The 17,028-nt window shown below is 44.7% G+C and overlaps 1 protein-coding gene across 7 annotated transcripts in view; it reads left to right on the forward strand.

Annotated features, from left to right (window-relative positions):
- Nucleotides 1-17,028, forward strand: part of PPIP5K1 (diphosphoinositol pentakisphosphate kinase 1) — a 45,118-nt gene that overhangs the window by 13,364 nt on the left and 14,726 nt on the right. For all 7 annotated transcript variants that reach the window (XM_077785983.1, XM_077785982.1, XM_021541831.2 and 4 more), the window contains exons 15-26: nt 521-606; nt 978-1,106; nt 3,054-3,175; nt 3,959-4,141; nt 5,020-5,161; nt 5,781-6,004; nt 6,905-7,032; nt 7,523-7,637; nt 9,024-9,131; nt 10,412-10,528; nt 10,777-10,941; nt 12,042-12,132. In XM_077785983.1, coding sequence (XP_077642109.1) covers nt 521-606; nt 978-1,106; nt 3,054-3,175; nt 3,959-4,141; nt 5,020-5,161; nt 5,781-6,004; nt 6,905-7,032; nt 7,523-7,637; nt 9,024-9,131; nt 10,412-10,528; nt 10,777-10,941; nt 12,042-12,132 — 1,610 coding nt within the window. The remainder of the gene's footprint in view (nt 1-520; nt 607-977; nt 1,107-3,053; nt 3,176-3,958; nt 4,142-5,019; nt 5,162-5,780; nt 6,005-6,904; nt 7,033-7,522; nt 7,638-9,023; nt 9,132-10,411; nt 10,529-10,776; nt 10,942-12,041; nt 12,133-17,028) is intronic.

The raw sequence follows: 17,028 nt of genomic DNA on the forward strand, positions 1-17,028 counted from the left end.
TATGGTGGCATTGACAGCTTCTAAACAAAACAGGGTTCCTCTCAGAACTACAGCTAGCTATGGCACACACAGCCAGCATCTGTGTTCAGGCCATGTCTCTGAAGCACAGAGGAGGACTTTTTGCTGTGATTCCCTTCTCTGCTCTTTCTGCTCATCAGAAACATGGTTATCCTCAAAGCATCTGTCAGAGTGTTTTTTTCTGTGATCTCATTAATCCACTTGTTAAAGATGTAGATAGAGTTTAAAGCCCTAGTGAGGAATGACAGCATAGAGTGCTCTTGGTAGAAGAGCAAGGGAATGGATCTTTGAATTTTGTTTGAGGGAGCTGTTTGGCTTTTTGTGGGGGACTGTGCTGGGTCACAGGGAGATGTTAAAAGTCATGTTCCATGGCTATGGGTGTTGTAGCAGAAAGTCTGTTGCTTCTGCTGTACTTCTGCTATGTACTGCCTGGGGGCCTCGGAGCAAAGGTTGGGTGGAGTTGATTTGTTTCAGTTTTTTTTTCCTCCATCCCTTGTGACAGGTATGGACATTTTTCTGGCATTAACCGTAAGGTTCAGTTGACCTATCTGCCTCATGGACATCCAAAAGCTGCGAGCGAAGATGAAGGTAAAGAAACATGATATTTAAGCCCAGAGTTCAGGTGTGAGTGCAGCTATCCTACCTGTATAGGCCTCCGGACATGCAAGCAGAATTGGTGACCCATATCTTATCTTTGCTCACATTGTAGCAAGGATTGGAGGGATGCCAGTACACCCTGGCTGTCTCTACAGGGCTTGCACTTCTGTTTTGTGAATGTCAGCCTATACCTTCAAAAACTAGTGACTCTGAATTTCCTACTTGCAGATTTGTTTCATGGGGAGTTTGGGTCAGGCTTGTGTTGAGAACACTCTGCAAGGTGCTGATGACTTCCTCCCATCGTCTCCCTCTGCAAGCTCAGATATGAGCTCTGATGTAGTGAATACCTGTTTGTCTCCTAGAAGCTCGACGAGAGTCCTCCCCCTCCCTTCTCCTGGTGCTTAAGTGGGGTGGAGAGCTGACCCCAGCAGGAAGAGTCCAGGCTGAGGAGCTGGGGCGGGCCTTTCGCTGCATGTATCCTGGAGGCCAAGGTGAGTTTGATCAGGTACCTCTGGTCCTGCCCCGTGGCTGCCAGGCTGCCCAGCCCAGGTGAGAGCTGCTCAGGCATCTGTGGCTGTATACAGCCTCTGGGATTAGTTTTTGTTCTTTTGAGTTGGCATGGTAGGGATAAAAATTCAGGTGGGTTTTGCACTCAAAGATCCCTAAGCTGACCCGAGAGGTCTGCTGTTGAACTTCAGTATGTCTTGGAATGCAGCAGTTTTCTTTACATAATGTGCCAGGATTCAAGAAAAACAGGTGGTTCTAATAGGGTACATTCTGATGCAGCAAATACTAAATTTGTGAATGGTTAACAAGGAATTTAGGTCAAATGTAGAGAGCAGAGGAGATCTGTCTTGGAACACAGAGAATTCTGCCCTGAGACAGGAGAATAGAGAGGTAACTTCTCCATATTTTCTGCACCATAATTCTGTGATGCTAATATGCACATAAATCAGCAAGAGCTGATAGGGAAAAATACCAAATGCTGAGATTGCCTTTGAATCAGGAATAATATACTGGATTGATCCAGTGAGCCCAGTAATGGATATGCTTGTCTTTTAATTAATTCAGTTTAATTAATTATATTTCAAATTAATTAAGCATATTTAAATTGGATTGGAGAAGATTTCTTTCTAGAATAAGAAAGAGTTACCTTTGGTGGTAGAGAATCGGGTCAGGGGACACTTAAGCAAGCTGAACATACATGAACCCAAGGGCCCTGACAGGCTGCACCCACAATGCCAAGGGAGCAGGTAGGTGTCCCTGCAAAGATTCTCTTTGAAAGGTTCTGGGGATTGAGGGAGGTGCCTGAGGACTGGAGGAGAGGAAGTGTCACTCCTAGCTTCAAAACTGACAAGAAGGAAGGCCCAGGGAACTGCAGCCAGGTCAGCCTCTGTATAGTCTCTGAGCTGGTAATGGAGCAGCTAATCCTGGAGGTCATTCCTGAGTACATGAATAGGTGCAGGTGACTGTGAGTAGTCAGCATGGATTCACAAAGGACAGTAATGCTTAACTAACCTGATAACTTCCTACAGGGAAGTGACCCCTGTGCTTAGATGAGAGTAATTCTGAACAACGGCTTTGTAGACTTCTGCTCCATGTGGTCATTCATGCAGAGGGAGAGATCTTGTTTTGCAGGGAAGTGCTATGTTCCTGGGTAGCGTTTGGTGCCTGGTAGCTTTTCCAAGACATACATCTGACTTCTGGCTGGTGCCTGTCTGTCAGGGTGGTAAGCCTGTCTGAGTTGTGAGCTCCGAGCTGGGAGTAGTGTTCCTGTCTTGTCATGCAATGTAACTGGGTACTGTGCAGAATTGCCCTGGGATTCCAGGTAGCAGCAAACCATAACCACTGCACTGTCTTTGGAGGTAAGACTCGAGAGCTTCATGAGTTACTTTCCTCCATTACTGATCTGACTCTTGAGGTTGACTCAGACATGAGAAATAAACTGGCAATTTGTGCCATGAGCTAATTGTAGCTGTACAGGATCTGCTTTGGAAACTTCCCTGCTGAACCGCCCTCCCTGCAGCTCTGAGGGCTGCAGGACCTGCTCTCATGCAGAAAACAAGCAGAAGGAAGTGATTTTTTTTTTTTTTTTTTGCATCTTCATTCTGTACCAGGGTATTTAGGCTAGCAGAACTACTACAGGGTGTTCAGTAGAGTTTGCAGCAGAATTTGGGCAGCATCAGACTTGACTGCTGAATGCTCATTTTTTTACTCAAAATTAACTTCCCAATTTAAGCAAAGATTTTGTTACAGTTCTAGTCCTTGTTTATAGCTAGAACTGTCTGTTTTGGAGCAGCATAAGTGCTGCCTATGCAAGTGACTAATTCTCTGCATAACTTTGTTACTACAATAAAGTTTGTTTGTCTAAATCAGTGTATTCAAGTGATAATTTTGCAGGTGTGAGAATATGAATTTTGAGTTGTCCTTGGTTCCAGGTGATTATGCTGGTTTCCCTGGCTGTGGCTTGCTCAGACTGCACAGCACTTACCGCCATGATCTCAAGATCTATGCCTCGGACGAGGGGAGAGTTCAGATGACAGCAGCAGCTTTTGCAAAGGTCTTTTTTCTCTTTTGGCCATCCATTTGTTCTTCTTCATTACTCTTAAAATGTGCTGGTTCTAAAGGAAAAACTCTGGTGATGAGGAAGGAGTTTTCTTAGGATCTCCCCCCTCTCTGTTGGATGGACTGGGGTACACTGTGCTAATAGCAGGTGTATGGGGCAGTATTGAACATCTGTTGTTATCTACACGTACCTGTCACCTCTAATGTCCTGTCCAAGACAGGACTCCCAGTCAAGAAGGAGTTATGTATGGATTATTGCTGGTGCTTGATCTTAGAGCACACCATATCTGCTGCTGAGTAGCAATTGCCTATAGAATTAATGCTTCTGGGGTGGCTGTCTAGCCAGATGGCTTATTCCTTGCCTGCTGAATTTAAAAGGGGAGTGAAATGTCTTTGGTGCAGTATGGGATGGAGACTGAGGAGAAGACAGGTTCATTTGCTGCTGAAGCCAAGGGGAATCCTGTGGTGGCCTTAGCTGCTCTTTGGAGCAGCACTGTATCAACATTTTCAAGCAAACTGAGCCTCTTGATAGTTGAGCCTGCTCAACAGTCACCTGGACAAATCTGGGGCTGCTGCAGGCAGAGCTGTCCTTTGCTTGAATAGCTCTAGAACCATGCCAGAGTAATCTCTGACTGGAGGGGATGTTGCTGTAAAACTGCCCTTCAAGGACAGTTGAGATTTCACTTAAGTTGCCTGAGTTCTGGGTATGAAACTACCAGAGTTTTTGTTGCTTGGGTTGCACAGACTTGAAATCTTGTCGTGTGTGGTGTGGCTTTAGGGTCTGCTGGCCCTGGAAGGAGAGCTGACCCCCATCCTGGTGCAGATGGTGAAAAGTGCCAACATGAATGGTCTGCTGGACAGTGACAGTGATTCCCTCAGCAGCTGTCAGCACAGAGTAAAGGCGCGACTGCATGAAATCATGCAGAAGGATGCTGAGTTCTGTGAAGAGGATTATGAAAAGGTAAAGCACCAGTGTAGCTTCATTGCTCGCTGTATCTGAAAGGAGAATAGCATTGCTCCAGTGGTTTGTGTGAAGAGTGTGTTATGTGATCAGTGGTTTGGTTAGTTTGAGATCAGTTCTGTTCAAAATGACAGGATATGTATGGATGTGTGCAGGTTAATAGTCCTTGCCCTTCTTTGAGTGACAGTCCTCAGTGTTGCTCTGCTGTCCCCTTAAGACAGATCTTGGTGCCTTTCTCTTCCTTCAGAATTCCCAGTTAACTTTGTTCTTGTGAGTATGCTAAAAGAGCTCCTGCATGCTGCTTAGAACAATCCCAGCTACTGTGGGCAGGGAGTGTGCCTCACTGGATTCTAGATCCGTGCTCTATGCACATATGAACAGACCTTTTGGTTACATATTGTTGTATGTCCTGTCAGGTTCTGATAGCTGCAGAGTAGAGAGCATGAACTGCATCCAGCACAGCAACCAGTGAAAGCACTATTGCTGCTTCTCCAGCAGGTCCCCAAAATACTGTTTTTCCCAGGCTCTGAAATGTGATTACTGGACTGGAATCCTTTAAGGAACATACTTAACATTTCAGAGAACTACTTAAAATGAAGCCCTTTTGCTCAAGCACAGAAGCAAAATGAGACAAGAGTGGATATTTTAGGTGGAGGGATGTCCAGTCTGATGGGAGCAGTTGTTTGCTCCCTCTGAGTTTGATCCTGAGGAAGATTTTAAGACATGCCTGACTACTCCTGGAAATAGGCCAGCCTATTGTGTTCAGCTGGAAGGCCAGCTTTTGACCCAAGTCAGAAGGCAGTATGGCTGCAAAAGACAGACATTTTGCATTCCCATTCTGTGAAGACTAACTAATGTCTTCTGGAATCTTCTTTCAGCTAGCACCTACAGGCAGTGCTTCTCTGCTCAACTCCATGGCATTTATCCAGAACCCAGTTGAGGTCTGTAACCAGGTGTTCACCCTGATTGAGAATCTCACCTCCCAGATACGAAAACGTCTGGAAGACCCAAAATCTGCAGGTGAGCAACAGAACTGGAAAGGGTCTGGAAGAGATTATTTTATTGGTACATCTTCAGAGCTCCCAAACACCACTAGGGCTTATGTTTGTCTGTAGCAAAGAAATAGTAAATTACATTGTAATTCTGTCGTGCTATTGATGTGGAAGTCTCCACTTTCAATTACTGTTAATTGAGAGCTGTAATGTAAAGAAAATGGTATGTGCATCTTGGTTTCAAGTAAATATAAACAGCAGCAGTATAGCCTGGAGGGCTATGCCTGTGTTTTTTCAGGCCTTTTCTGGAGACTGGAAACAGAAAGTTTTTCAGTCACAATTTGCTCATCTCAACTTTCCCAGCAATAGTGCAGAAGGGATCTATGGCAGACCTGAGTAACTAGGCAAACGGTTTCACTTTTCTCAAGCATTTCAGAAGTAGCCTGTTGCTGCAGGTTAAAACTCCTGCAACAGTTCCAGTGGCTTTTCCAGACTAGGATTTCTGTGGGTGACACAAGAATTGGAGCCCTTTCATGCTGGGAGAAGTCAATCACAGCTGTAATTTGAAATCTCTGCAGCAATAACCACGGTTCTGTGATTCTATGGTTCTAGGATGGGAATGTTGTTTGGTGTTCTCTGCTCTTTAGACCTGCAGCTGTACCACAGTGAGACTTTGGAGCTGATGTTGCAACGCTGGAGTAAGCTGGAGCGAGATTTCCGCATGAAGAATGGGCGCTATGACATCAGCAAGATCCCTGATATATATGACTGCATCAAGTATGATGTGCAGCACAACTGTACACTGAAACTGGAAGGCACAACTGAACTCTTCAAGCTCTCCAAAGCCCTGGCAGATGTGATCATACCCCAGGTATGGCCTGTATGATGATGCCTGTGGTGCCAATTTCTGACCCTTTGCCTTTGTGTTTTGTCTCGATTCTCTTGCACATTAACTGCTAAGGCAGCCTATCACAGTAGGGTGTTTCTCAGATCTGTCTCAGTGTTTGTATAAGGCCAAAACCATTTATGATTTTAAATGTGGTAGGGCTGGGCTTCTGGTTGAGGATTCTGGAAGGGTCAGAGTAATGAGCAGCTGATGCAGTAGCTTCTCCGTGTTTGTTGTAGTACATCACAGCACAGCTGTGTGTGTGTGTGTGCTACAGCAACATTCCATCCTCTCGACACGTAGGGTTGTGGAAGTGAAGGGAGATTTCTGTGTTAAAGTTCTGACAAGTTTGTTATTATTGTCAAACTAGGACTTGTTCAGTTTCTAAAGTTGAGATGCTTCTAGCAAAGTTTAATTTATATGGGATGAGTTTCTACCAGCAAGGTCCAGCTGCCCCTGTAGAGCAGAAGTGAGACGTCTAAACTTTTTCAGTGTTGCTCGTGATGTGCAGTCTGGCTGTTTTCAGCATAGCACTGCAGTTTTTATCTTTGTCAATAGCAGCTGTTGTTTTAATGCTCATGCTAGCTCAGGGTGTAAGTTTGCATGTCATGAGATCTGAGATTTGTTCATGGTCCTTCCAGCTCTCAGTTGTTGAATGATACTGGTAGTCATGTCCAGACATAATTTGGGTTCTTGGAAATGTCTCAGTCCTCTGTTACCCCCTGCAATACGTGGGAAAAAAAAAAGTGAAAAGTGTTGAGTGACATTTCTCTTCCTGTCCTTGCTTAACCAGTGATGTTGCAGAGTGGGTTGCTGAAGTGGCCTTTTATGTGAGGATGTGTCAAAGAACCAGGGCTCAGGGTATCTGTTGTTTTGTTCCTGCAGGAATATGGGATTAATAAGGAGGAGAAACTGGAGATTGCTATTGGCTTTTGTCTTCCTCTCATTAAAAAGATCCAGCTGGACCTACAGAGAACTCATGAAGATGAGTCTGTCAACAAACTACATCCATTGTAAGGCTTGTGCTGCATGCTGCTGGCAGTGGAGAGGGCAGCTACGGAGCAGGGGATGGTTCCCATTGCAAAAGAGTGTACTGTTGCGGAAGGAGGTACTGAGCATACACTGAAAGACCCTCCAGGAGGAAGGCATGTTGGTGCTCCCAGAGCTAGAAGGCAGATGGAGAAAGCACATTGAGACTGCTGACCAGAAGCACAGGGCCACAAAGTCTTGTACCCATTGTAGCTGGATGGTGATGCCTCATCCAGGCATTTCCCTGCACAGGGGACCAGTATAGAGTGATGAGCCACCTACTATATGTCTCCATTAGAATTCCACAAAATCTGTTGCTCCTGTGCCCGTTGCTCTCGTTGTTTGTTCTGTCCTGCTGCCTTTGACATTTCTCAGTGTGGGGTCATGTCATTCCATTAAGTGTACAGAAATGCTAATGTGTGATAGATGGCAGTTCATTGGCAGATGAGTAACTGTGGGCTGATTTTGGTTTAGGTACTCAAGAGGAGTTCTGTCACCAGGTCGCCATGTTCGAACACGGCTGTACTTCACCAGTGAGAGCCATGTGCACTCCCTGCTCAGTATCTTCCGCTATGGGGGGCTACTGGATGTAAGTGTCCCAGCAATGCTCACAGAGTAAGCCTCCCTACTTTTTTCCTGTAGCCTTTTCCAGGATGGACAGTGTATGTTTGTAGGTTACCCCTTAAGCCAGCTCTGCCACAAACGCTGTGCATCAGTGGCATCTGGCCAGTTCCATCTCTGCTGTGTTTGCATGCTGCAGCTTCCTGCCTTTGTGGCATGTAGGAGGATTGTTTCTTAGTGCCTCCCTTGCTTGCACAGAGACATGTTTTCTCCAAGATCTGTTCTGCTGGTTTCAGGTGAGCAGACCACTTACTTGTCTAGGAGAAGAGCAGCATGAGGCAGTGGGGATGAGTACTTCCTGCTTATTTACTTTTTTCTTTCTTTCTGCTTCCTTCAACCCCTTATTTTAAGAGCTTGGTCCTGTATTTATAGTCTTTATATCAATTCTAAATCAATAAAATTGGTTTTCTTACAGAGGAAATGACTTGAGGTTGCAATTTCACAGGATGTGTTCTCTACCAGAGAGGCAGATGACACATTTTTAGGGAGTAAGAATTGTCCAGCTCACCCTTTGCTTGCTCTCTCTTCACCTGCTTCCTGAATTAATTGGTATGCAGACCCTGAGGAAAGCTCTGCTTTAAAGAGGATCTCTGATTTACCTTCCCATTTTTAAGTGTGGTCTGAAATGCCTTGAGTGTTTGGGTTTGCTTAACAGGCATGATTTCTGTGGCAGTTCAGTATATCTGTAGACAGTGATCAGAAAAGTACCTCTAAATCACTCACTGAACAAGATGCTCCCTTATTCCGTGACTCAAATGCCCAAGGATGCTGTGTTGCCAAAACAGGAATATTTGGCTGCATCTGGGTTCTTTGTAATGGAGGGTTCAGTTCATGTCCATCAAAGTGGTGATTGGCTCCACAGCATCATGGGTGGCACTTCAGGTGTGACCATTCCCTGGCAGTGCTGGGAGGCAGTGAAGGGTGGGCTGCCCTGCTGTGCAGAGCCCAGGGGTTCAGCGTGTCTGCACATTTTTCATTCAGTGTCAGGTAACAGCATTTCACTTGGTCCCTTACTTAGCACAGGTTCATCCCTTGTGCTTGTTTCTGTAGTTTGAGAATGGCTGTGTTTGGGAACCTTCTGTGTGCTCTGCTTGTCTCCAGTCAGCATGGCACAGCAGCTTGCAACTCATATCTGCACATGGGTGGCTTGGGCAGCTGTAGCATCCCTCTGTGCAGATGCTCCTCACTGCAAACACCCCACCACATTGCAAGGTCATTTCTTCCTGCAAGTTAAGCAATTTGTCCTGACAGTGTTACCTTGTGGAGAGAGAAACTCACTCGGTCCCATTTCACTGAATGCTGCAAGGTGTCTGCTGTTGCTTACCCTGTGCAACTGTTTGTGTGTATATATCAGGAAAACAAAGACCAGCAGTGGAAGAGAGCCATGGACTATTTAAGTGCTATCTCAGAGCTGAACTACATGACCCAGATTGTTATCATGCTCTACGAGGACAACAACAAGGTGAGGGATAGAGCAGTAGGATACAATGCTTCCTGTCCTGTTGCAAGACCCAGTCCTCAGAGATGAGTTCAGTTGGAAGTCTGTAACTTGAGCTCTTGCTGCTTGTGGTCAAAGACAGATGGATCATTAACACAACTGCTAGTTTTTAGTTTATGTGGGAGCAGTGACCCAGTTAATTTCTTGTTACATGTAAGCAGAATAAGCAGTAATGGCCAACTTAAGTAATTAATACTGACTATTTTGAAGGATTTCCTTGTGCAAAGTTATTTGCTGTTTTTAAGTATTAATTGCAAGTGAGCAGTAGGAAAAATTAAATAAAATTGAGTGATATTTGATTTGTATTTTTGAAATATATCTAGAAAATATCCAGAAATTCCACATCCATAAACTATTTTTTATTATGAAAGCATGCTGATATAGCTAGGGAAGTGTAAACTGGTATCTTCAGGAAGCAAAGAGAATAATTTAATAAACAGCTAGAATGTAGAAGCTAAGGGTGCTGGCTGTAAGTAGATTTGCCACCAAACTGCATGTCCTGATTATCAGACCTTATGAATTGAGTCTATGCTGCAGGAGGTTGTAGTGGTGAGGGGAGCAGCCCCTTACCCCACACATTACAAAGTTGGAGCCTTGTATTCACAGAGCTGGTGAGAGTTTCTAATGTTAGAAGTGATGCTTGTCAAAAAACATGTGACTAGAACTTTCACGAGTGGTGTGGATGTGTCAGTCAGTTAAGATATCATTAGTGCCAGACACTGTAAAAGCTCTGGCTTCCTTAAAAAAGTGTTAATGAAAAATTATTATTAGAGACAGTTGCTTAAATCTTGGAACAGCCTAACTGAAGGTCCAGTGGGGACCCAGCCTCTCCCTGTCCTGGCATATGCTGGGTTTGCAGCAGGAGTTGGTCAGAAGGAGCTGAGGTTTAGGGGTGTGTTGGTATATATATATATATATATGTATATGTATATATATATATATATATATATATATATATATATATATATATAGAGCCTGATTCTGTTACACTCTTCTGTGGCTGTTGTCCCAAAATAGCAACAGTCAGAATGCCTCAGCTGGGTGCTGATCAGGGCTGTCCTTTTGGATGCGACAAACCTGGAGCCATTCTGTTCATGCTTGTTGCCCTTGCTTTTTGTCCAAAGGATAGGCTTGGATGTGTGCTGGCCAGCACAGCGGGATGGGACCTTGGCCTGGACTGATGGTAGGATTAATTGGGTTTGTTTCTTTACCTATGTATTTACCTATTTGACATGTGTTCACAGGACCCCTCTTCAGAGGAGCGTTTCCATGTGGAGCTGCATTTCAGCCCTGGCGTCAAAGGCTGTGAGGAGGACAGGAATATACCCACGGGGTTTGGCTTTCGGCCGGCCTCAGCAGAGGTAAGCGGACACCTGGGCAGGAGCTGCCAGCCCCGGGGGACACTTGGGCACTGTCCTGCTCTGTATGGCCCTGCTGCAGAAGCTTCCTTGCTGGAAGGGAGCTGGCACATTGTGTCTGTGTCCCATTTGGGAGTGTGAGTGCCTCCTGAGCTTGGCAGAGCAGGAGATCCAAGCCTGGAGCTGGTGTGGGGCAGCATGGGCAAAGGCCACGTGCCTGTAGACATGAGTGGAGTGTTTCCTTACGGCAGAACGAGGACAAGAAGGCAGACCAAGGCAGCCTAGAGGACCTCTCCAATGAGAAGGGCAGCGATGAGCCAGACCGTGCTCGGCAGAAGTCCCCGCAGCCCTCGGAGCCAGTCAGCATCCAGCGAAGGTCGCCTCTGGTCAGGAGCCGCAAGACAGGATCCATGGAGGTAACCGTGCTGTTGGTGCCCTTCCTTGTTCTTGCAAAGAACTTTTGCTTGGTTTTATTTTCCTGGCATTTCTTTTAACACATCAGAGTCTGAGTTGATTCTGGGAAAGGATCTGCAGAAGGTAAAGAGGAATGTTGTGGAAGGGTGACCTCTGAAACTCTTCCTCATTGAGGAAGGACAGGAACACATGAGGAAGAGCAAGTAAAGAAAGTACGGAAATGCTTGAGAAACACAAGCATTATTTGGATTATGTGCTCAATAGTGACACTGGTGTAGCCAGTATGAGATTACATGCAACCTTGCCACCTAGCTATGATGACATCTTGCCTTCTGTTAGGCTTCAGTCTTTGCCTTTCACAAAGGCAGCTCCATGTTTCTCCTTCCTCCATCCCATATAAGATCTCATGCTGATCAGGGGTCCCTGCTTACTGGTGGATTCATTCAGGATGTTTGAGTCATCAGGGCTTAGAAATGTCCCATTCACTGATCTGGTGAAGTAAAGGTAATTTTACTCCTTTAACCTCTCTCCTTCTGGGCTGTTCTGTGTCACAAGGCCAGTGTCACAGTCAGCAGGTGACTGTTACCTTCAGAGTACTCTAGAATTGTCCCTTCTTTCAGAGGGATTTCACAGGCATTTTTGCCATCAGTTTTCTGAACCAGAAAACAGCAGAGTTAATGTTTGAGGTATTTGTTTGCTGTCTTCCATCACTGTATGTTTTTCACAATGTCACCTCTGTGTGCAGCACTCAGAAGTTCTTTGTGATAGGCACATACTAAGTTAAAGTGGATATAATTTCCTGCTGCTAAAGAAGGAAGTCTGTGTCCCAGGGATCTCAGCAAGAGTCTTGGGAGAAAAGATTCTCACTACATGAATCCCATCATACTTTACAAATTTCCACTGTTCCACAATCCAACAAAATCTTGAAATAAAAATTGAGCATTCACTGTCACAATCCTAGCATTTGACTACCTTTGGTTCTTGAAAATGGTGATTTTAAGGAAGAGATATGTTTCTTTACCTTCAATTGATGTTTAAAGGCTTTTGATAGCAGTGGGTAACTTGGAGCATGGTTCTGATTAATTACACTGTGTCTTTGCAGGTGCTGTCTGAATCTTCTTCAAAATCAGGAGGTTATCGCCTCTTCAGCACTTACTCCAGGCAGTCTTCTGAGATGAAGCAAAGTGGATTAGGTACTGTACCTGACCTGTAACCAGCCTACTCACTTGTAGCTCTCTATTTCCATGGGCATTAGTCTGTGTCTCCACATACACATCTGGCTTGAGTTCCTTGTATGCCTCTGTGTGTTTCATGCCGTCTCTCAATGTTACTGTTGAGATCACTGTAGAGACTGTCTTAGTTGGTACCTTTTGTGTACAAACTTTTCCTTCAGCTGCTAGCAGCAGAAGATGGACTTTCCGTCCTTTTCAGTATGGGAGCAGCAGGGCAAACTGCCTACCTGCAGGCTTGCCTCTGCTTCTCTGTTGCTCTCATTTGATACATTTCTCAACTTAGTAGGTAGAGTTGATTTTATGTGAGAAGTAGTGTGCTTTCTGTTCTGGAAAACATTGATTTATATGTAAAGATATTCTTTGTGTGAGACAATTCCATTTCTACCTTTGCTTCATAAAGATTTGTTGTATGGAACGAATGTGTCACATACAGAATGTTTGATAGCTCTCTAATTGAGCTGAAGTCCTTGGTCAGCCATTCTTCTTGTGGTAGCCAGTGGAAGAGAAGAGACAGGGCATTTGGCATTCTCTGTCCTTGATTGTTTCATTCCATGTCATTCTAACCTAAACTATGTCTGAACAGTTGAAATTCTTCCTGAAATATTTCTGCTAAAGCAAGATCTATTTTGAAACTGGAAAAGCTGTCTTTGCTGTCATGAGGTTCAGAGATGGCTGTGCAACCTGTGTCTTGAAGAGAGGAGGTGATAATGCCCAAGTCATGCCCACTTTCTTTTTCTTTAAAACTATCTTAGCATTGTAGCATGGCTGCAGACTTGCAGCAGTTCTGACTCATCACTCTGTTACATGGACAACCTGCAGCCAAGAGACTTCTGAAAGGCCTGCTCATTTCTTTTCCACTTTTGAATGAGCAGTTCTTTGGAATCTAATTCTTACCAAGGAAAGAGAATTTTCTTCTCAGTGGTTAGAAAGTATCCCTGGAGTTTACCAGCTATGCGTCCAGCCAGCTGGAAAAATCTAAATAGGAATGGCTGATGTGTATTATTTTCATAAAGGGACAGTAGCCTTGGCCATGGTAATTTTTGAATGTGTTATTTCACTTTTCTCTGCCTTTCCCAGTGCCACTGCAAGATTCAGTGAGCTGTGACAAACTGCTGTGCTTAGGCTTGAAGAAACCTGTGGCTATTTTGTGAGTCCATATGGATGAATGTGGGAATTTCTGAAATGGCACATAATCAAGGAGGTGTATCTGCCTGGAGAATTACTAAGTACATCAAATGGCACTGCAAACTGGTTTTACTGTTTGAATGCACGACTACCAGAAGGCTTGTGTTCTGGAAAGCAGATATTAAGCCCTTGGACTGCAGCCTTTTCCAGGTTTTTGAGGAATGTCTGTTTTGGCAGTAGAGAAGACGACTGTTTTTCTGCACCTTTGTACAGTACTACTTCTCCTTCACAACAAAATCTGAAATATGATCCTAGCAGGTTTAATTTCAGAATCTTGCTTCATGTGCCTTGCTGGGAAGCTTGTGCTGGTTGCTCTTCCACCTGTGAAGCTCTGCAGGGACAAAACCTTGAGTAGAAACTGATAGATCTGATCTGTGACATAGATCTCTAGCCCATGGTTCTCCTCTGTAGAGTCTTGCAGGTACAGAAGGATTGAGCAGGAAAGACCTGTTGTATCACACCAGCTTGCACAACAGTTGGTGATTAGGATATCTGTGTTTCTGTGAGTTTTTTTTTTCACCTGAGGCCTGCTATGAAGAGCTATGTCCCTTTACCTGTCCAAGTCAAGCTCCTCAAGGAATTTTCCTGATTCCTTTCCTGCTTGTTTTTTAGAAATCTAATTTCTTGCCCCTTTAAGATTTGAAATGTATTCTCTCTCTAAGAGATTGTACAGAACTCTAGAAGCTTGAACTTTGGCTTTAATATTTGTCTCAGCAGCTGGTGGTGGTGGGGGGGGGGTTCATTGAGGCATTACCTGTTGTTTCTGAATTTTCTGAAGCTGAGCACACCTCCTGTTGCCTGACCTTGGTCACCTTCCCTGACCTTCCAGTCAGCACCTGGCTGTCATTATCTCTGGAAAATGGAATATCTTTCCTGGTATAACCTCATATGTGTAGGCATGCAGGAACAGGGAGCATGAGAGAGCTCCTGCAATAGCTCTGCCCTGCTGCCATATCTTCCAGAATGGTGCCTCTACTGTAATTTAGAAAATGTAATTCCTCATTTGAAAATAGATGACTGCAATTGCTTTGTCTGTGCTTTGGAGTGTGACAGGTTTTTCTGGGCAGCATCATGTGCATTGCTGTGGATTGTTTGCCATAGTGAGTGTGCTTTTAGCTTGAAAAGCCTAGGGATGTTTCAGTACCTTTCTTTGCTTACAAGAATCCTTAAAAATGGAGTAAAATCACTGCTGGCTGTTTGAGCAGTAGAGGTGGTGCACTGCCAGTGGCATGAAGCCTTGTGCTGGGATTCCCAGAGGGAAACCAAGAATGACTATTTTTAAACATTTGACATACTGAATGAACATATGACAATTAAATGTACAGTAAATATTTAGCATGTACAGTAATTTCTAGCAAGTGGTGCTACATTTAAATCCAAATGGTCATTGTGTTGTTTAGGGTGTGTGTGTGTGTGTGTGTGTGTGTAGTTATTTTGGGTACAGTGGTTTGTCCGGAGTTCACTGTAGACAATTGATGTTGTCCATAAAGTCATCTTTGTAAATTCTCTTCTGGCTTAATGCCTCTGTCTGCAGCAGGAGAGCAGAAATGCTGGGGTATCCTTAGTTTAATGATTAACAGCACAAGGTTGCTCAAGATACACACTACTAAAAAGCTTATGTTCTATTTTTATCTGCCAGTAAATTAATCTGTTGGGTGGGTTTTTTTTGTGGTTTGCTTTTAAACCATGGAAGAGTTATTAGGAGCATCATCCTGTCTGATGTGTGACAAAATTTCATTTTCATTCCAACAGATTCCAGTTCATGCTGAGTCAGCAATTTGCATCAATTTAACTCATTAGGAGGAAATTTTCTAAGGTTTGTGTATCAGTGACCTTGCAGGCAAGAGTTCCTTTATGTCCAAGGGCATGTATGTGCTAGTCTGTGCTATGGAAAGCCACCAGCAGTGTCACAGTGGGGAAGCAGCTGCAGTTCAGTGCTACAAGGACCCTTTTGGTCACCCCAGGAGCAGATGTCCTCAGCTCAGCCTGAGCTTATACAAGAACATTTTAAGACTCAGGATCTCTGTGTTTTCTCTAAAGAAGCTCTGGCTTAAGGATCTTTGCAGAAACTGGGGTCCCCAGGAGCAATGAGTGGATGTGAAGCAGCAATGTGTCCTCACACCAGGGAAGGCTGACAGCATGCTAGGCTACATCAGCTGGAGTACAGCTGTCCAGCTGAGGGGTTTGGCTCTTTCCATCTGTTCATTTCTCGTGAGTGCCTGAAGCTCTGCTGTCCTGTCCTGGGCTCTCTGAGGTGTGGAGGGTGTGTGTGTCAGGATTATGAGCCCACTGGGGGGCAGTGGAAATGGGTGGGAAGCCTGGAGCACATGGTGTTGGAGGAGAAACTGAGAGCCACGCTTGTTCAGACTGGGACCTGTGGGGACTGGAGATCTTAATGTTCTTTCACCACCTAAATGGGAGATTGCAGAAGTGACAGAGACAATCACCAAGGCCCTGTGATGGTTGGTGAATAACCAATGAACACAAGTTGCAGCACAAGAAGTTCCAATTAGTTAGGATGAACAAAATTTTTACCCACCATGAATGTGCCAGATGTTAGAGCAGGGGCCCAGAGAGGTTGTGAAATTTACTTTCTTGGACGTATTGACAACTTGATTGGACAAAGCCTAGCAAGCTGATCTGAGTTGGTCCACCTAGGGTGTTGGGAAAAAAGCTTCAGTCTCCTTCCAACCTAAGTCATGCTATGATGCTGTATTTTAGAATCAAGAGCTGCTTCCAGTGTAGGCAGGTTCTCTTTCACAGCAGTTAACAGTTGCACTATTCCATCTTGCAGGCTTTTTACTGTGGCAGACAAGGTGGAACCAGATCAATCTGCTTGTTTCTGGAAGCCCTTTGTATGTAGGAGTAATGTTGGTTTGAGCAGTCAGTACAGAATCCAGCAGCAAGACTGTTTGCAGAGAATTTATAGCCAAACAGTGGCTGTGTCTCGCCCATAATAGAGTTTTGTCTCAACTCGCAATTGCTTTCCTCAGTCAGTTGAAAGAATCCTCTTACAAATGCCTGGTGTTCACCAAATGTCACACAAAGTCAAGTCATTCTTCAGAGCACTGTGCCTTGGAGAAGGAAAGCCAAAGCCTCAGGAATGAGGCTGCCCTCGACCTTGCATGCCTTGTTCCTTGATGCTGGGTAGGTAAAGTTCCATGCTGTGTACACGTCTAGCGCTTTGCAAGGCTCGTTCATGGGCCAATTGCTCCTGTGCTGGAGCAGTGAAACACGACTGTGGAGTACGAGCTTGTGAGAGCATGCCCTCTGGTCACAGTACTTTCTCTACTTGTCTGACTGGAGATGAATCCACACTGTCTGACCCACAAATCAGACAGTTCTTTCCTCTCAGTGTCTTACACAAAAAGGAGCTTTCCAAAGAGAAAGAGCAGAAGAGCAAAGCAATGAACCTCTGTGACATGAACATCAGTGGTTTGGCATCCTGACTGTTCTGGCATCAGTGTGTAGCTTTGCTGACTGAAAGGGGTGAAGGTGTTTCTCCTAGGTCAGGGCAAGAAAGCCAAATGGAAGTAAACCCCTGGATGGAGTTAGGAACTTTTCCTGGTGCTGAGGTTTGGGCTACCTGGTCTGCATTTGGCACTGTGGAGTTTAGAATGGAGAACACGGCCTCCCTGTGCTTCCAGGCATCATATTTTTTTCCTGAAATTG

Source organism: Lonchura striata, chromosome 11 (genome assembly GCF_046129695.1).
Source record: "Lonchura striata isolate bLonStr1 chromosome 11, bLonStr1.mat, whole genome shotgun sequence".
NCBI lineage: Eukaryota > Metazoa > Chordata > Aves > Passeriformes > Estrildidae > Lonchura > Lonchura striata.